The sequence below is a fragment of the Ooceraea biroi genome, chromosome 12 (genome assembly GCF_003672135.1).
Source record: "Ooceraea biroi isolate clonal line C1 chromosome 12, Obir_v5.4, whole genome shotgun sequence".
NCBI lineage: Eukaryota > Metazoa > Arthropoda > Insecta > Hymenoptera > Formicidae > Ooceraea > Ooceraea biroi.
Genome location: NC_039517.1, coordinates 12,364,585 through 12,385,416, shown reverse-complemented (window position 1 = coordinate 12,385,416; position 20,832 = coordinate 12,364,585). Strand labels below are relative to the sequence as shown.

General features: G+C 37.8%; 3 protein-coding genes and 1 pseudogene across 3 annotated transcripts; 3 read left to right on the top strand and 1 right to left on the bottom strand.

Annotated features, from left to right (window-relative positions):
- Positions 1-753: 753 nt before the first annotated feature.
- LOC113563102 lies at positions 754-5,684 on the top strand (annotated as a pseudogene).
- A 419-nt stretch (positions 5,685-6,103) lies between these two features.
- On the bottom strand, positions 6,104-8,539 carry LOC113563022. Its single transcript, XM_026974013.1, has 5 exons — positions 8,328-8,539; positions 7,787-7,926; positions 7,385-7,615; positions 6,233-7,252; positions 6,104-6,183 (listed from the first exon to the last, which is right to left on the bottom strand). Exons 1-5 carry the CDS (start codon positions 8,537-8,539, stop codon positions 6,104-6,106), a joined length of 1,683 nt encoding a protein of 560 aa, XP_026829814.1.
- A 332-nt stretch (positions 8,540-8,871) lies between these two features.
- Positions 8,872-11,214, top strand: LOC105286538. The gene has a single exon (XM_011351551.3). It carries the CDS (start codon positions 8,872-8,874, stop codon positions 11,212-11,214), a length of 2,343 nt encoding a protein of 780 aa, XP_011349853.3.
- Positions 11,215-12,010: 796 nt separating this feature from the next.
- On the top strand, positions 12,011-14,302 carry LOC113563060. Its single transcript, XM_026974097.1, has one exon. It carries the CDS (start codon positions 13,050-13,052, stop codon positions 13,800-13,802), a length of 753 nt encoding a protein of 250 aa, XP_026829898.1. The 5' UTR covers positions 12,011-13,049; the 3' UTR covers positions 13,803-14,302.
- The last annotated feature ends 6,530 nt before the right edge of the window (positions 14,303-20,832 follow it).

Below are 20,832 nucleotides of genomic sequence, written 5' to 3'. Positions count from 1 at the left end.
GTTATGAGACTCTTAGGTATCGGACGAGAAGGGATAAACATATTTTGTGGACTGATGGATATTAGCCAAGGTATCTCAATCTGTACATACGATTCAATAGTGAAACATATACATACAGCGGCACGTTCAGTGTTTGATACTTTCTGCAAGAAAGCCATTGAAGAAGAAAAAGAAGAAAATGTAGAAAATGGAAGACTTCCAAATCATTTAAAAGTATCTGGAGATGGATCCTGGAAGAAACGCGAGTTTACTTCTCTGTACGGTGTAGCAACGCTTATCGGACATTATAGTGGCAAGATAATAGACCTTGTTATAAAAAGTAGATACTGCCAAAGCTGTACGTTTTGGAGCAAGAAACAAGATACCGAAGAATATATTGAGTGGTATGAACAACATCAAGAAGAATGCTCCATAAATCATGATGGTTCCGCCGGCAAAATGAAAGTCGACTCTATTTAAGAAATGTTTGTAAGGTCTGAGGAGAAATTCGGAGTGAGATATGTTAATTACATTGGAGACGGTGATACTAAAACATATAAGTCTATTTTGGATTTAAATTCGTATGGCGACGATTGCCCTGTAATGAAAAATGAGTGTGTGGGACATGTCGAGAAACGGATGGGTACGCGTCTCCGCAATGTGAAAAAAAAAGAGAAGCTTGGCGGAAAAAGAAGATTGACAGATGTCCTTATTAAAAAATTGACTACCTATTATGGCTTAGCAATAAGGCGAAATATTGATTCCGTGCAGAATATGAAAAAAGCTATAATGGTAACACTATATCATTATTGCTCTACAAATGAACTACAAATGAAATGGCGCAAGCTGAGGCCAGAGGTGAAGAGAAAAATTACGATCATCCTCCCCCAGTTATTACACCAGATGTCGAAAAACATCTTCTTCCTATTTATGAAGAACTGTCGAAGGAAGAACTTTTAACAAGATGTTTAGGCGGACATACCCAAAACTCAAACGAGAGTTTTAATTCTACGATCTGGCGCCTCGTTCCAAAACATTTAAATTCTGGTTTAAAAATTATTGAAACCGCCACTTTCATTACTGCAGGGGTCTTCAATGAAGGATATTCTGCTATTTTAAAAATAATGCAGTTGCTGGAAATAAATATTGGACAACAATGTAAAACAGGCCTGCGGCCGAGTTGCACTTTTCGGCCGATTTTTTTCTGTTACCATCTTCACTCCTTTTGCTTCATAGCTCGCGGAGACGTCAAAACGGTCAAGCTCAGGGACGAATTAGCTGTAAGTCACGTATGGGCCTTACTATAATACAAAGCAAATATACATATACATGATACATGGTACATATTTAAATTTTACTTAATAACGTAAGCAATAGATTTCCACATCACCCTTGAAGTACTATTGATGATGCGTTTTTTTTTTAGTGGTTTCCCCAGTAGGCCTATTCCACTAAACTTTCTATCTCTATTTATATTTTGTTGCTTTAAGTAATGAAATATCAACGTCAAGTTTTGATGCATTTACTCGCATTAGCGAGGATAATGATGTATCATTTAGGGATGACCATGCACCTGACTTTATATGTTTCATTTTAGAAAATGAGGATTCACATAGATATGTGGATCCAAACATTGAAAATATTTTAAGTCCGAAATTGCGCAGTTGTGGATATTTTTCTTTATTTAAAATTTTGTATAATTCTATGCCTGATTCTGGCCACGATTTTAATGATATGTCATTTTGTAAGTCGCATAGTTCTAATTGATAATTTTCAGTTTGTTCAATTATTGGAACAGTTCGAGGATTTCATAAAGTATGATATCTTTCTTTAGCACTTCAAAATCGCGAAATCGTTGATCAAATTATGCAATCAATGCATTAATAAGATGCACATAATTTCCAAAATTATATTTCGTGCCATGTTCTTCAATGAGAAGATTGCAAGAAGGAAAGGAAAGAAAACTATTTCTTTGCAAATGATTTAAAAATAGTTTTAATTTTTCGCGAAATGAATTTATATGACTGACTAACTCGGATATCGTTTGATCAGTCTGTTGGAGCTTCAAATTTAGTGTATTAAGATGACAGGTCAAGTCTGTAATAAAAGCTAATTCGCAAAGTGATTCTACGTCTTCGAAAAATGGTTTAAATGTGTCAAGCTTTGCGATACAGATTTCTTGTATGAAAAGATATATTTCTTTTCTTATAGCAAAAAATTGTTTCAAAGTTTTTCCGGCACTTAACCATCGGACTTCAGAATAAAGAGGCACGTCTTTATAGATCGCATCGTATTCTTCAAGGAAACTTTGAAACTTGCGATGAAGCAGGAATTTGTTGCCACCTCTAATCGCATTTACAATTGCTGTTACTGTTTGCATAGAGGTAGATAATTTCATACTTTTTCCACATAAAGCTTCCTGATGTATAATGCAATGAAGCAAAGGAAATTTTAAATTTCTTTGTTTTAATTGTCTTAAAGTCCACTTTTAGACCCTATCATAGACTTTGCATCATCTGTGACTATACACGAACATTTTGAAAAATCGCAATCAAATTTTTGAAGAGTACTTTCAAGTACTTTGTAAATATCAATGCCGGTTGTTGTACCGTGTAATGGCACGAAATCTAATATTTCCTCGGTACATGAAAAATCATCTTGCACAATTCGCACAAAAATGCATAATTGACTTACATGTCGAACATCCGTACTTTCATCGAGGCACAATGAAAAGTAAGTGCAGGTTGCTAGCAATGATTTTAGTTTTTCTTCGATAGAACAGGCTATCCTAATAATTCTGAATCTCACTGTGTCACGGGAAAGTGGAATGTTATTAATATCTTCAAGTGTTACGGTATTTCCAAATGCTGTCACTGCTGCGAGAATACAATCTTTTATAAAGATACTATCGGTAAACGGTCTTGAATGTTTCGCAATAAGATATGAAATAGCATAAAATGCCCGAATCGTTTTATCTTGAGTATCTTCGTTACCTGCACAGATATCCGAAATTACACCAAAACGTTGCTGGTACACTAATTTTAATGCTGCAATCAAACTAGATTTTTCGTGTCCCTCATACACTGAATAATCCTTCGAATGGTTACAATCATAATGTCTATGAATCACATATTTCTTCACACAAGCAGGTTCGAAACCACATAAAAGACAAACTGTTCGGTTTGCAACACATGCGAAGAAACTGTCTTCCCATGTTTGATCAAAATGCTGTTTATAATTCTTTTTAGTAGCCATTTCTCAAAATTGCCACAATGCACAGATTGCACACGACAGATTGACAAAACACGATAAATTTATCGTATGTTCTATTGCTATGCAAATAATAACAGTAATCGTAAATGCGATTTAAGGTAGCAACAAATTCCTGCTTCATCGCAAATTTCAAAATTTGCTCGAAGAACAATAATACAATAAACTTTGAAATATATTTTGTTATATAAAAAAAGAAATATACTTATGTGAATCCTCATTTTTAAAAATGAAACATATGAAGTCAGGTACACGATCATTAAATAATATACCATTATCTTCGCTAATGCGAGTGAGTTCATTAAAAATTGACGTTGATGTTTCGTTATTTAAAACGATAAAATGTAAATAAAGATTGAAAGTTTAGTGGAATAGGCCTACTGGGGAAACCACTCAAAAAAACCGCATCAACAATAGTACCTCAAGGGTGATGTGGAAATCTATTGACTTACGTTATTACGTAAAATTTAAATATGTACCATGTATCATGCATATGTATATTTGCTTTGTATTACAGTATAGGTATACTAAATAAAAATATTAATTTTATATAAATATATCTTAACATACGTATTCCATTTTACTTACCTTTAAGGGGGGATTCTCATGTAACGAGTCAAAAAATTCTATTTTTTTTGCTTAAATCAACTCTAAACATGTGGAAAATATGTTCCTAAAGTTACAAATCGATATTCGACCTCTACGTATAGTTATAGTTGAGTTTTCGACCGCGCGTTGAGTAGGTAGCTGGGAGCGCTCGGAGCGGAGACACGCGTCTCGTCTGCCCTCACTCATATACTCGTACGTAACAAACAGCTTCGCAGGTGTACGTCTAACGGTTTTCTTTTGTTGGGATATACCTTCGCGTACTTGTATAGCTGAGGCAGGAAATTTTTACGAGAGCTTCAATTCGTGTGTTTGGCGTTTGGCTCCGAAATATTTATATTGTGGCATCCGAACAGTAGAAATAGCCGCATATATTGCTGCAGGATTATTCAACGAAGGCTATTTCGCCGTTTTAAAAATTATGGACACATTAGAACTAAAGATCGGTACCCATTGTAAGGAGTATGCAGACTCGTATGACGCCGCGCGGATACGGCGACAGGAGCGACGAAGCCTCAGTAGCTCGAAAGATGCTCGAACTGCTCGCAAAGAACTGAATTTACAACAGCAGCAGTTATACGAGGATGCAGAAGGCCTACTATATGGCCCTGGAATCGCCGATTAGGACTGTAAGTATTGAAAAGCATTACTTTTTATAACCGAAAACTTTAAACGCGTTTTTCTCGAAATCACTTTTTTCAAACTGGTGTGCAGGATAACTAAAACAATATTAGACCGATTGGGTTCTTTCGGGGCTCTACATGTAGACAATTATATTGTTCATCGTATGAACCTCAAAAGCAACAAAAATTTTTAAAGTAAATAATGTTTATTTCACAATAACAATGAAAATTTTAATGAAAAAACAGCATTTTTTTTCAAATGTCGCCATTCTTTTCAATTTGGTTTTTTTTCTTGCTTCATGAGGTTCAAATGATGCGTAATGATCTATAATTAATAAATATTGTTGAATATTCTGTTTCAGACCATTACAGCGGATGCTAGACTGCACACCGTTTGACGCCTGCGACGCCGAAGCCGCTGAAGGCGGCGTCCATACCTATATCTATATATATGTTTTTTTAACCAAAAAAATATTTTTATATTCTCTTTACATGTATTGATGTACTATTAAAGTTTGAGATCCTTTGACTAAATACGTTCTTGAAAAACAATTCCGAAAAATCTGCTTCTTTTTGACTCTTTACATGAGAATCCCCCCTTAATTGTATAATATATTAATAATAATAATAATAATAATAATTCTATAAACAGCGCGCGAGATTAATATCAATATCAATGTCAAAGGCCCATACGTGACTTACAGCTAATTCGTCCCTGAACTTGACCGTCTTGACGCCTCCGCGAGCTATGAAGCAAAAGGAGTGAAGATGGTAACAGAAAAAAATCGGCCGAAAAGTGCAACTCGGCCGCAGGCCTAATGTAAAATATTCGCTGACTATTACGATGCAAAGCGAGTTATGAGACAGGAAAGGCGTCGACAAAGCAGCACAAAGGAGGCTCGTATAGCCCGTAGACTTGAACAAGTACAACACAACGAGTTTTATGAGGAAGCGGAAGGTTTGCTATATGGGCCTGGTATAACAGATTAGCTTTGGAATACTGTAAGTTACCAATAACTATTACTTTTTTGTACCACAAACTTTAAACGCGTTTTTCTCGAAACTACTTTTTTCAAACTGGCGGGAAAGATAGAAAGAAAACTATTTGACCGATTGACTTCATTCATGAATTTTTAGTTAGCTAATGATCAACCATTCTATATGAACTAAAAACATTTAAAAAAAATTAGTTTAAAACAATGTTTCTGCCATAAAACAGTCGAAATTTTTCTGAAAAAATCGTAACTTTTTTTCAAGTATCATAATTTTTACAATTTTATACACTTTTTTCAATTTTTTTAGTTCATCGACTACAATATAGTATGCAAATTAAAAATATATTTGATTTTTTTGATACAGGCAAAAACTATAGGCTCCACTTTTCCCGCCAATTGACAACTCCAGTTACGAGGCACGACAATGGATCTACGAATTTATAATGTTAATGTCATTATTTTTTTATAAAAAAATTACTTTGTACAGTTGAAATATATAATAATGTACCCTCAAAGTTTCAAAAAGATCGACTTTATTTTTCATTGATAAAAAAATTCTCAAATTTCACCTTATTTTCAGCGTTCTAAACCAGGTTCCCCCCTTAATAAATAAAATGAAGAGAATGGGACCTAGATGAGAGCCCTGCGGGACGCCAGACGTAACAGCAATAGGTCTTGATAAACTGTCACCAAACTTAACAGTCTGCGTTCTGTCCGATAAAAAACTTAGAAGCCAATACAGAAAAACCCCACCCATACCAAAGAGTTCCAACTTTCTCATCAGAATCAGGTGATCAATCTGATCAAAGGCTTTACTGAAATCAGTATAAACTGCATCCACCTGATACCCAAGTTCAATAGACGATGTTAAAAAATCACTGTAAATCAAAAGATTAGTCACAGTAGACTGCCCCGACATAAAGCCATGTTGCTCCTCAACTATCACATTTTTGCATAAGGAACTTAATTTGCGCGCTACTATGCAATCAAAAATTTTAAGGATAACACTCTGTTCACAGATAGGCCTATAATTAGTAACCCGCGATTGATCACCATCCTTAAATGTGGGCGTGACTAGACACTGCTTCCACACAGCAGGGAAAATTCCATCATTTAAAGATTTATTAAACAGTAAACACAGTATATGCGACATAATAAAAGCGCATGACTTAATAAATGATGGGGGAATCCCGTCTAAACCAGCACCACAATTCAAGGATAGCGAGTTAACAGTGTTAAAAACTTCAACTTCAGAAATGTTAAATCCGGAGATATCCAGACACCTCTGAATCGAAAAGTGATCATCATGATCAGTTATCCGTGAGTATACAGACTCAAAGTGATCGGCAAAACAATTTGCAATCGCTGCATCACTTTCCAAAAATACATCATCGTGGCAAATGCGCGCCGAGCGATGCTCAGATGTACGAGCATTCTTGACAAAGCTCCAGAAAATTTTAGCATCCGATGATAGAGCTGCTTCGGTTTTCCTCACATATGCTGACCAACACTGAGCAGACAAGGCTTTACAGTTTTCCCTTAGATGAGAAAAAACCAAATAATCCGCATAAGCATTAGTCCACTTGAAAGTACAATGAGCAAGTTTTTTGGCCTTTATGAGAGAGATCAGCTCCTTGGAAAACCAATTAGGATAAGAGGATTTAACAACACTCTGAACAGGGACAAAGGCAGAAATCACGTGGTCAAACTGAGAATAAAAGAAATCGACTGCATCATCAATAGAGTTATTAGCAAAGGCATCATCCCAATTAACGAGACCTAGAAAGTCATTTATCGATGCATAGTCAGCACGATCAAAACGAAGTCTATATGAGGATGAGGATGAAAACGAAAGACGAGACCTAGACGGAAACGGAAGACGAAAAACAACGGGAGGATGGTGTAAAGCACAAGGAACGATGGACTCATCAGCCCCAGCCACAGAGATATCACGAAACGAGGAGAAGAATAGGTCCAACATATAACCCGACACATTGGCAACTGTATTAAGCTGAAAGAAGCTCATCAAATTAAAGTAATCGCAAACCAGACTAGCCTGGCTAGCAAGGGAGCAGTTAACAGGAACCTGCAGCTGAAGACAGTCGCCATTCATCCAGGAAGAACCTGGAAGATTATAATCACCTGTAACAATAAAATCAGCAGCAGAGTAATTACACCACAATTCCATGACAGAACAACAATGAAACTCATAAATAAAAGAATCGGAGTTAGGAGGTATATAGACGGCACCGACAAACACTGAACGGCAGCCGAGCTTCATCTCGACAAACAACTGCTCAACACAAGACACACTCACAGCAACAGGACAACAAAACAAGGAATCACGAACAGCTATCAAAACATCGCCATCTCTGGAATAAACACTGATGCAAGAATCTCTATCACAACGGAAAATTTTTAATTTATTGAGGCCCAACTCAGCATCGGATATACTAGAATTAAGCCACGTCTCTATTAAAATTATAATATCAAGATTGTTCGCAACACACTGACTGAGCGCCACTGACTCGCAACGGAGCACCACGGCTACGCGCGATCCCGGGCCGCTCAGCTGATCGGCCCAATCAACTGGCTCGCGGGGGCGGGGCAGCGAATCTCGCGCGAACCGATCGCGCGAGCCGCGCCAAAGCCAAGGAGGGCCGAAAGGTCCTTTGTTTCGGCTACGGGAAGTTTCGCGCTCCTTCCAGAGTGTTCGATCCTCACGTCACTTCCGTCCGACGGAAGGGACATCCGCCAAACACTCTGGGGGAAGTCGCGTTAATAAAAGGCGGGGGCGATCGCGAAGCGGGTCTTTCTTGTTATGCAATCGCCACGCATATCACATCGCATTTACCAGTTTTCTTTTACACGAGTTTGGTTTTGTTCGTTCTGCGAATTGTCACGGAAGTGCTTGTTCTGTGAATCTTCGCGGAATTGCTCGTTCGCCGAATCATCATCCACATTCGCGCGATAATAGTCGCGTTCGCCGAAGCGACGCGGGTACTCGGCCAGCGAATCTGGTATTATGCCACGTGCTGGAGCTCGCAGCACTGGTGCGCTGTACATAGTGTATAAAGAAATTCAATTAAAACGTGATTGTTGCCTAAACGTTCTTTTTATTCTTTTGTGTTCGTGAGTGGTGTAACTGTCTTGTGAAGTGTGCTCCGCTTCCAGCCGGTCCCATCGGGTTTGCGAACATAAAAGTGGTCCTTCGAGCCGGATAACTAGCACCCAGGTACATCCACAGAGTGCTTTCTGGAGATCTGCACACCTTGGACAAGAAGGCGGAAGATCTGATTTCACGGCAGACTGAGATTCTCGGTCGGATCACACGCGCCATCGAGAATATCAAGAAACTCGGGCAGGCCAACATCACCGAGGGTGCTGTGCGGTCCAGAATGACGATCCTGGACCAATATTGGTGCAAAGCTGAAGAAATCCATGAAACTCTGCGCACCTCCTACAAAGACGCATTACGTGAGCATGACTACATAAAGTTCGACCACATCGGAACAATGGAGGAAGCCTACCTCCAAAACAAAGACATTCTCCTTGATCTCATCGCCAAGTTCGAAAGGAAAGTTCAGGCAGCGACCCAAGCAGGGTTGGCCGACTCAAAACAACACCGGCCGTCTCTGCCTCGGATTCAACTGCCGGTTTTTTCTGGACGCTACGAGAATTGGCCGTCCTTTCGAGATCTGTTTGAGTCCATTATCGGGAAGGAAAAAAGCCTCGGCAACGTCGAACAGCTTCATTACTTGAAGGTAAGCCTGAAAGGCGAAGCGCACTCTATTGTGAAGAACCTTCCGACAACAGAGCAAAATTATACGCGCGCCTGGAAGCTTCTCGTCGACCACTACGAGAACAAAAGATTGCTGGTGAGATCGGTTCTGAGTGGATTCACAGCACTTAAGACGCTTAAATGGGAATCATTAGCTGATTTGAGGAAAGTTTACCAGTGCGTAATGTCCACCGTTGGATCGTTGGAGAGCATCGAACGTCCGATCACGAGCGGCGAAGACCTCTTCGTGTTCCTGATCGGTGAGCTCTTCGATCCGCGTACAAGACGGGAGTGGGAGGACAGCCTTGGCGAAACTCTTGATCCTCCAACTTTCCAGCAAGTGAGGCAATTTTTAGAGCGACGGATTCACACGTTGGAAGCGCTGAAGCCAGTGTCGGAGCTCAGCAAGGCGAAGTCTTCCGAGGCTTCAAAGGGTCAAGCCCGGACTCACCACACCCAGAAGAAGGATGCTGAGAGATGTACTCTCTGCAAGGGCGCTCACTTCCTGATGTTCTGCGAGGACTACAGGGGGAAACCTCCGGCAGGACGTCGAGCTGTGATTGAGAGCAATCAATTGTGCGTGAACTGCCTGGGAAAGCATAGTGTGGAGAAGTGCTCGTCGAAAAGGGTGTGCTCTGCGTGCTCTGACCAACATCACACGTCATTGCACGACGCCTTCCGAGCACTCAAGCCAGCGGAGGCCAGCAGCACGTCTCACGTGGCACGCAAGCCCTCTTCTGATCGCACCTCCGTCTTGCTGGCTACCGCGCGGGTCCGTGTGGAAGATCGCACGGGTCGGCTGCATCAGGTAAGAGCCCTCATTGATCAAGGTTCCGAGACTTCCATAATTTCTGAGCGGTTAGCACAGCGATTAAGGCTCCAGCGGTCCAATGCCAACGTCACCATCTTTGGAGTCGGTGGCCAGCAGACCGGAGTCGCAAGGGGTAAGGTCTCGCTCTCCATCGTGCCAGAGAAAGAAGAGTCGAGGCTGCACGTCGCGGCTATTATTTTGCCACGTCTCACTGCCTATTCGGGGAAGCTCGATTCCTCCATGATCGATTGGCCTCACTTGCGGGGTTTGACACTCGCCGATCCTGCTTTCTCTGAGCGAGACACCATCGACGTGTTGCTCGGTGCAGACGTGTACGCGTCCATCGTCCGCGAGGGTTTGCGGAGCGGAGGACCTCACGATCCGGTGGCGCAGGATACAATCTTCGGGTGGATTCTCTCAGGGTGTACATCCAGGTCGGTTACTACCGCCCATCTCACAGCTCATCAGTGCGTCGTTGGTGAGCCATTAGACACTTTGGTGCGGCAGTTTTGGGAGCAAGAAGAGCTTCCCGTGACTCCCGGTCCACTGACTGAAAGCGAGCGGCAGTGTGAGGAGCATTTTGTTTGGACGCATGAGAGAGACCGCTCGGGTTGGTACGTCGTGCGGCTTCCGGTGGCCTCGGAACTACCGGACCTCTCCGGCACGCGTCGAGTAGCAGTGCGTGTTTTATCATCTCAGGAAGCTCGGTTCCTGAAAAACATGGCGTTCGCGGAACTGTACAAAGATTGTTTGCACCAATACGAACTCTTAAATCATATGTCGCTTGCAGAAATACCAACCGGCCTCGCACAGTCTCGTGTGTGCTACCTCCCGCATCACGGCGTGGTGCGGGAATCGAGTACGACCACGAAGCTCAGGGTGGTCTTCAACGGATCAGCAACCACGCCGGAAGGAGACGCCTTAAATAAGAACTTGCTGGTCGGACCAAATTTGCTGTTACCGTTGGCGGATATCCTTCTCCGATGGCGACAGTACCGCTACGTTATTTCTGCCGACATCGAGAAGATGTACCGGCAGATTACCGTGCATCCAGACGACCGAGATCTCCAAAGGATTGTGTGGAGAGCGAAGTCATTCTCTCCACTTCTGGACTACCGGCTAAACAATTTTGCAATACTTTTGCAATAACCCCATACATTTCGAGTAAGTAAGTAAAGAAAGTAATTATATTAATTTGTTACTATTATTAATTAATATGGTTAATAATATTAATTAATATAATTAATAATAATAGCAATAATATTGTATTAATAATAATATTAATGAATTAATAAAACTTGTAAAACTGTACATCAAAAAGTGTTACGAGTAAGAGGAAATTCGGGAGCACTTTCGCGAAATAAGAGATGTATGTCAAATAACGTATAACAATGTATTTAAAATCAATAAACTACGTACACTATTTACAGTGGTCTTTAAGCAAGACGTTAATTTCCGCGAGCGACGAAAATTGATGGAGTTTAGCCGGGCGTTCCGCTAGCGACGGAATGTCCCACAATACGTAAGGAGAATAAGTGATCTAACTGCGAGCACAAGACTGACAAGGAGTTGGCAAGAACTGCGAAATGAAAAATGAAATAAGACATAGTGCGTTAGAAAGAGGAGATTGAGTACATTAAAAGTGTAAAGCGGTTAGAGTGAATGGATCTTAGTTTACGAGAAATTTGCATGTAAAGTTTGTAATGCGACTACCTATACATTAAGTACTAAAGCTGTAAGTCCCAAAGCATGAAGCGCTGTGGCTGAGAAGCCTGAGGCGCTAGCGTTCGCATTTTTGCGTCCGCGGTTCGAATCCCAGTGGTCCTCAAAATGTTTCTTTTTTGTAATAAATGATATAATTGAATTGAATTGAATTGAATTTTATTTTATTTTATTTTATACTTTCATTAATTTTTCTTATTCTTTTAAACAAAAATATCATGCAATATGTAATATACCGTGTAGTATATAATAATATTATAAATAATTGTTGCGATAGGCGGATAGGGTATCGGAATAATACACGAACAATAGTCTTAGCTATTAACAAGTACCGATTTATTATAAGTGAATAGGCGGATCACACTTGTGAACGCACGGGACGACACACGAGAAGTGAAAAGCATGAACAGGGTACCAAGTGTACCGATCATTTTGAAGACGACGTGGACCAATAGAAATTAAGCACGTTCAATTACGTCATCAGAAAAACAAACAAAACCTATCCACGTCGTACCATCAGAATAGATATACGTACATACATAACGACGATGATGAGAAGCATCAAAATACGCGAAACTATATTCTAATAGTCCAACAATAATAATAATAAGATTTTCAAATTCTTTCAATGCTTAATTATTTATTTAATTAATTATTTATTATAAAATGCGGACATTTCTGCACAATATTGTGGATGAAAATCTGTGAAAACTGTGAGAATTGCAAAACTCATATAAATATAAATCATATAAAAGTAAAATATTGCAAATACTAATGTATATATGTCTCGAATGTATGAGGTACAGGTAAAAGAGACCCTGCTTTTGTCTCTTGTTCGAGCAATTCTAGAATGTGCATGTGGGGCAAACAGGTCATGAAAACACCATTACAAACTAGCCCCAACCGTTTTCTCATAGTCAGTTTTCTTACAAACACAGATCTGTATAGACGTCTCTGTATATTCTGTGCGTGTCAGAAATTAGTTTTACAAATGGAACAATCAAGTGTAATCCCATCATTAATGGAATATATCCAAGCATTGGCAAAATGTGATATATCAAAAGAGGATTTAACTGATAGTGTTGCATATTTTCGAGGTAAATATGTTGTTATTATTACAAACTAATGTATAATGTAGTAATGTTAAATTTTTTTGTCCAGAATTATTATTACAGTTTGACTTGATTTATGCCGATCCACCCCAAAAATTTACTATATTATCAAAAGAAGTTGGTGGAAAAGTATTTGAAAACTTTATTAAAATGCTGAGAAAATGTACAATCATGGAGGACGTTGAATATTTTTTGCCCGACTCGCAACCAAGTACAGAAGAAGAAGAATCGGAGAAACCTTCATTATCCACAAGTGATGAAGAATACATGCAACCTGCAAAAATCTCCACTTTTGATAGAGTATCGTTTGATACAAAATTAAAAATTGTTATGACTGCCAGGGAACATCCAAAGTGGAGTTTCAAAACATTACAACAACGCTTTAAACAGGATTTGCGACATAATAGTGATGTAGTGCGATTTAGGAACGAAATTTTATCAGGTGGTACATTTTTTGACAAAATTGAGACTGTTAAAAAGAATGTGTACGATCGATTTGTTGAAGCACGAGATTCGAAACAATTAATTACAAGACGGCAATTGCAACAGTGGGCTATGGCTGCTGCTACCCAATATCGAGTTGATCCGAGTACATCAAGCAGTACAGACGAAGAAAATCAATGCACTTTTCGATTTGTTGCATCTCCCAGATGGTTAACCGATTTTTTAACTAATTACAGAGAACGTGAAATATTTTATAACGTAAATCAATTATGTTTTCCTTCAAATTTACACAACATAAAATGTATTTGTCAAAAAACTAGTTCCTTTATAAAATGTTCATGGTGTGCGACCTGTTTGTGTTTTAAATGTTTTTATATTGATTTTCATCCACAACATTGTGCAGAAATGTCCGCATTTTATAATTGTGGCGATTATATGGCCACATACGTCATCGCCTAGACGGTCGGCAGTATCGCGCGGCTAGACTCAGGCGAGGCAAATAGACCGAAAAACACGTCGTCAAAATAAACAGATTAGCGGATAATAGACTAGACCGTTAGATAGGGAATCCCCAATGAGCCGTTGCAGATTTGCAAGTGTTCCGCGAAATGTCGGGGGATTCCGTACCGACGACCGTGACGAGACATACGCGCGGCGGCTGAAAGTGTGGTGATCGCGTCATGGAGGCGCGGGTCACCGAAAGAAGCAGGGCGCGATAAATAGGCGGAACGATTCCTCCCGTAGGAAATTCAAAAGGACCTTCGAGAGGTCCTACGAAACAAACAGGCTCGTGAGAGTAGGCTTTCGACGACCAAGAGGTCGACAAATAAGGGATTCGACTGGTAATCGTCTACGCGAGCGGACGTGTCTTTGTATATTCGGACTCAGAATACAATTCGGGCTGTGCTCATTATACACCGAGCAAATATTATAATCTTTTAATTACACCCGATCCGCTCCTTTTTTACTCGGCACACGAAGAGCCAAATAATAAATAATTTAAGCATTGAAAGAATTTGAAAATCTTATTATTATTATTTATAATATTATTATATACTACACGGTATATTACATATTGCATGATATTTTTGTTTAAGAGAATAAGAAAAATTAATGAAATTATAAAATTAAATTAAATTTAATTTAATTTAAGGTACGATTACGATTTCTGAGGCGCCCCGATTTGACCGTTGATTCTTCATCTATCGACCATTACAAAGCGAATTTGAAGAGTGCCTAAAGTTGATTTTCCGCTTAGTTTTCGAATAAACACGTTATTAAAATTGTAAAGATCGCAAAAGTTTTTACTGTATATCTGCGAAAATATTGATTTGAGGAAAAAAAGTTGTAAGCAAAAAATGAAACCACTAAAAAAACCCTATAAAAAAGGTTATATGCATTTTTTTCATAAACCTATTATTTTGCCTGTTATGTAAAAAATAACAATTTTTAATTCTGTGTCCGGGTCGATCACCCGGTGCAATACCGCCGGTCGTCGCAGCTGATGGTCAGCTGCGGAGCAGAAGACGCGAGTCTCTACGCGAGGCGGTCTCCAGGGAAGAGGGATAATAAATAAGAACAAACGAGGAGTTGAAGCTCGGCGGCCGAGACAGCTGGACGTGTTGTGAATAAGCGCTCGTACTGCTACGTAATTGTATCGTTATCGGAATAAAGTTTGCTTACTCTAATTTTCTAACGCGAGTGTTATTCCGCGAGTGTGCGAGTGAAAGTGAGCGTGTGGCGCGAGTGAGTATTGAGCTGGAGTCTACACGGACGTAACAATACATTTAAGTGCGTAAAACACGAATTCGAAAGTTAAAATCGTCGCTCTCAACTAGAAAAAAAAGTTACAAAGTGTTAAAAAGTGATAGTTTTGGGGTAAGAAAATCTGTCATACCGACAGTCTACTGGTTTACAGGCGTAGCACACACTGACCGAGCATGCGCGGTTTTCAGCCCGCTTCGCGGGAGGGCGGGGGGGGGGCGGGGCTCCGCCCTATTTTCTAACACAACAGCCAAAATAAAGCGTTTATGTAAAAAATGCATATAACTTTTTTTGTAGAGTTTTTCAGTGGTTTCATTTTTGCCTAAAACTTTTTTCCTCAAATCAATATTTTCGGAGATATACAGTAAAAACTTTTGCGATCTTTACTATTTAAATAACGTTTTTACTCGGGAACTAAGCGGAAAATCGACTTTTGTCACTCTTCAACTTCACTTTGTAATGGCCCATAGATGAAGAATCAACGGTCAAATCGGGGCGCCTCAGAATTCGTAATCTCCCCCAATGTAATTAAATTATCAAGCGACGCCAAGTACATAAAAAATAAATAGCCGCATGAGAAATTGCCGCTTGACACGGCACTGGCGCGGCATCGTCGAGGCGCTACCAAGTAGCCTTATCTCGAGTTTCGCCTTGTCAGATTTTCCGATGAAATATTCTCGGAAACAAAGATCGTAATAGAAAATCTAATGATACTTTTATTATATAATGTTGATACGCACTTTCGATTGCGAGTAACCCGAATAAAATTGGTGCAGTCAATCCCGAGATCTCGAGTCGAGTCCATGTAAAATGACACTTTTGATTTCCAGTGTTCATATTCAGTCTCACATACACACGACACATTCAAAGCGAGTTTGTCCGCCAAGGAGCGTTTTTATGTAACTGAGGTACAGTGACTCGCTTAGTAATAGTATGCGTATCGCCCTAATTTATTCGTTGGTAAAGATCAACGCGCGCGGTTCATCGAAATAATCAAATTTAATAACAACAATTTTAATTAACTAATTAGTTTTCTCTTAACTTAATATAACTTAATTAAGATATCGCGAATCCGCTTGCGCTGTCTTTTTCAGAATTTCTAATCGTTTCGTTTGTAGTTGAACTTTCAAAAATTATTAACATTAGTTTAAATAAAAAATAGCTAACTTTGCCATTTGTTAAGATATCGCGAATCCGCTTGCGCTGTCTTTTACAGAATCGTTTCTAGTTGTTTTGTTTCTAGTTGAACTTTCAAAAGTTATTAACATTTGTTTAAATAAAAAATAGTTAACTTTGCCATTTGTTAAGATATCGCGAATCCGCTTGCGCTGTCTTTTTCAGAATCGTTTCTAGTTGTTTCGTTTGCAGTTGAACTGTCAAAAGTTATTAACATTTGTTTAAATAAAAAATAGCTAACTTTGCCATTTGTTAAGATATCGCGAATCGGTTTGCGCTATCATTTTCAGAATCGTTTCTAGTTGTGTCGTTTGCAGTTGAACTGTCAAAAGTTATTAACATTTGTTTAAATAAAAACTAGCTAACTTTTGTTGAGATATCTCGGTCCAACTACAAACGAAACGAAACAACTGCAAACGATTCTAAAGAAGACTGCGCAAGCGGATTCGAGATATCTCAAAATTTAAAAAGTTACAAAAAGCAATGAGATCCCACTAAAAGAATCTCACAAAGGTAAAAATGTACGCCAAGTACATAAAAAATCCCACCTTGAACACAACAAAAAGTTTAAAAAACTATTTAGTAAAATCAAAACTAAATATGAAATCAATAATTAACTAGCCAAGTACCTAGAAGTACTTAGAAGTACCTAAATGTACCTAGAAGTACTTATTTTATCTAAATATTTTAAAGTTAACAGTGTTATTTTTTATCATGGTGAAAATGTTAATAACGGACATTACACGAACATGTTGCGAGCTAAGGATACAAAATGGATTTCCGTAAATGATTTAAAAGTTGAGACATTGACATTTGTCATTGGCCTCGAAATGCTAAGGGTGCATAGATATTTTTTTTAGAAAAATAATCTATTAATAACAGTCAATCTTTCACAAATGGATAGGAAATCAATGCACTTCATCTAGTATTTCTTTAAAAATGGATTTTGTCAATGCAATATCCAATAATTATATACAACAACAGATTTATGCAAAATTAATCCAACAATTATATGAAACAAATGTTCTATATCATAGTGAAGCAAAAAACTTGGCGTGCCCGGGTTGCATTAATTGAATTCTTGTAAATATGTTTATAATTTCAAAATTGCCTTGGAAATATAAAACATCTCTTTCTTCTTTAATTGTTGCTTTTATATATTTATATTTCTACAAATATTGTATGTAAATCGTTTCATTACTTCACGCAAATAATTTGTATACTGTAAAACATTGGTGAACATTGCATCGTAATACAACCCGGGCACGCCAAGTTTTTTGCTTCACTATGATATAGAACATTTGTTTCATATAATTGTTGGATTAATTTTGCATAAATCTGTTGTTGTATATAATTATTGGATATTGCATTGACAAAATCCATTTTTAAAGAAATACTAGATGAAGTGCATTGATTTCCTATCCATTTGTGAACAGTGCACTTTCGAATAATAACAACGATAACTTGGCTACTTGTATTGATTTCATATATATTTTTGAATGAATAAATAAATTTGTATAATACTCCTTTTTTAGAAAGATTTTTTGAATTACACTGTTTTTGCAAAGTCCGACACGTTTTATGTACTTGGCGTAAATACTTTTTCTTTTTTTAAAAAGGGTTTTGTAGTGATCTCACTCCTTTTTGTACATTTTTAAAATTTCGATAGCATAGAATTTCAATATTCGAAAAATAAATTATTATTTAGAGATTTTTAGTTTTATTATTAATTATTAACAGATTGACTGTTATTAATAGATTATTTTTCTAAAAGAAATATCTATGCACCCTTAGCATTTCGAGGCCAATGACAAATGTCAATGTCTCAACTTTTAAATCATTTACGGAAATCCATTTTGTATCCTTAGCTCGCAACATGTTCGTGTAATGTCCATTATTAACATTTTCACCATGATAAAAAATAACACTGTTAACTTTAAAATATTTAGATAAAATAAGTACTTCTAGGTACATTTAGGTACTTCTAAGTACTTCTAGGTACTTGGCTAGTTAATTATTGATTTCATATTTAGTTTTGATTTTACTAAATAGTTTTTTAAACTTTTTGTTGTGTACAAGGTGGGATTTTTTATGTACTTGGCGTACATTTTTACCTTTGTGAGATTCTTTTAGTGGGATCTCATTGCTTTTTGTAACTTTTTAAATTTTGAGATATCTCGAATCCGCTTGCGCAGTCTTCTTTAGAATCGTTTGCAGTTGTTTCGTTTCGTTTGTAGTTGGACAGAGATATCTCAACAAAAGTTAGCTAGTTTTTATTTAAACAAATGTTAATAACTTTTGACAGTTCAACTGCAAACGACACAACTAGAAACGATTCTGAAAATGATAGCGCAAACCGATTCGCGATATCTTAACAAATGGCAAAGTTAGCTATTTTTTATTTAAACAAATGTTAATAACTTTTGACAGTTCAACTGCAAACGAAACAACTAGAAACGATTCTGAAAAAGACAGCGCAAGCGGATTCGCGATATCTTAACAAATGGCAAAGTTAACTATTTTTTATTTAAACAAATGTTAATAACTTTTGAAAGTTCAACTAGAAACAAAACAACTAGAAACGATTCTGTAAAAGACAGCGCAAGCGGATTCGCGATATCTTAACAAATGGCAAAGTTAGCTATTTTTTATTTAAACTAATGTTAATAATTTTTGAAAGTTCAACTACAAACGAAACGATTAGAAATTCTGAAAAAGACAGCGCAAGCGGATTCGCGATATCTTAATTAAGTTATATTAAGTTAAGAGAAAACTAATTAGTTAATTAAAATTGTTGTTATTAAATTTGATTATTTCGATGAACCGCGCGCGTTGATCTTTACCAACGAATAAATTAGGGCGATACGCATACTATTACTAAGCGAGTCACTGTACCTCAGTTACATAAAAACGCTCCTTGGCGGACAAACTCGCTTTGAATGTGTCGTGTGTATGTGAGACTGAATATGAACACTGGAAATCAAAAGTGTCATTTTACATGGACTCGACTCGAGATCTCGGGATTGACTGCACCAATTTTATTCGGGTTACTCGCAATCGAAAGTGCGTATCAACATTATATAATAAAAGTATCATTAGATTTTCTATTACGATCTTTGTTTCCGAGAATATTTCATCGGAAAATCTGACAAGGCGAAACTCGAGATAAGGCTACTTGGTAGCGCCTCGACGATGCCGCGCCAGTGCCGTGTCAAGCGGCAATTTCTCATGCGGCTATTTATTTTTTATGTACTTAGCGTCGCGACTCTACCGTGTCGCTTGATATTAAAAAATCAATCTAATCTGTACAAAGATTTGATCGACAGAAACGTCGTTTAAACCGAATAAACTCAATGGAGCAAGAAACAGTGAATAATAATTACATTGAAATGGAACAACATGATAATGAAGAAATTAATACAAATGATGTTCCAAAAGTAAATTTTCGAAGTATAACTTGTCAGACCGACGAGAGGATGAATCAAACTCTGAATGAGGCTACATATTTTTTTTGTAATTTGAATTATCGTGATGATATAAGCACTGCAGAAGTACAGGTGAATATTACAGTGAAGAAGACGATAGACAAGATGTGCGATGCCAATTTACCACTATTAAAGAAGATTGTTCAGGATTTTGGCTGTAATCCCATTGATCAAGATCCCACAAAATTATACTCTTCAGGTTTCCATGGAATAACTTCGATAATAAATGACGAGAGTCTAAGTAGTTTAACCGGTGTTACTTTTTCAATATTCTCTTTTCTTTTAAATGTACTTCCAAATATGGAAAGCTCGAAAATGAATAAACAAACGAAGTTATTAATTACTTTAATGAAACTAAAAACAGGACTAAGTTATTCGGCATTGGCTATATTGTTTAATATTCATCGAACTTCTGTGCAACGAACGTTTGTAACAACTTTGCAGTGTTTAAACGTCTTGCTGAAAAACTTCATATTTTGGCCTTCGGAAACAACTATTAAAGCGACTTTGCCAGAAGCATTTAAAAAACACTATCCTGATACTCGTGTGATTATCGATTGTACTGAAGTCAATACTGAAATACCGCCACAAGTGAAAGAGAGAGTTTTGATGTACTCAGAATATAAACATCACCATACAGTAAAGTTTTTGGTGAGATGTACTCCAAACGGATTCGTGAGCTTTGTGTCGAAATGTTACGGAGGACGTGCTGGTGATTGCTTCATCACAAACGATTGTGGCATAATTGATTTGATTGAACCCGGAAATCTTGTTATGGCTGATAAAGGTTTCCCAACGATCCGGACTCAGGTTGAAAATAAAAATGCGGTTTTTGTTATGCCACCGTTCCTCCGCAATCCACAATTTTCAGCAGAAGAAGTGGAAGAAACATATAATATTACATCAGTGAGAATACATATAGAGCGTATCATGCAAAGGATTAAAGATTTTAATATTTTTTGTAAAGTGCCAGTATCATTATTACCTTATATCGATGAAATTGTTTTTGTTGTTTGTGCGTTAATAAATCTAGAGATCATTCAAGAATAATGTAGATGATACAC

Bases quoted from the DNA above. Each gene is read 5' to 3' on its own strand.
- LOC113563060 (XM_026974097.1), top strand. From the start codon at position 13,050: ATGCTGAGAAAATGTACAATCATGGAGGACGTTGAATATTTTTTGCCC.
- LOC105286538 (XM_011351551.3), top strand. From the start codon at position 8,872: ATGACGATCCTGGACCAATATTGGTGCAAAGCTGAAGAAATCCATGAA.
- LOC113563022 (XM_026974013.1), bottom strand. From the start codon at position 8,539: ATGTACAGCGCACCAGTGCTGCGAGCTCCAGCACGTGGCATAATACCA. The intron at 7,253-7,384 runs GTGCTTTACACC...ATGACTTTCTAG, and splicing joins TGATGAGTCCATCGTTCCTT to GTCTCGTTAATTGGGATGAT. The intron at 6,184-6,232 runs GTATGGGTGGGG...TTTATCGGACAG, and splicing joins GAGAAAGTTGGAACTCTTTG to AACGCAGACTGTTAAGTTTG.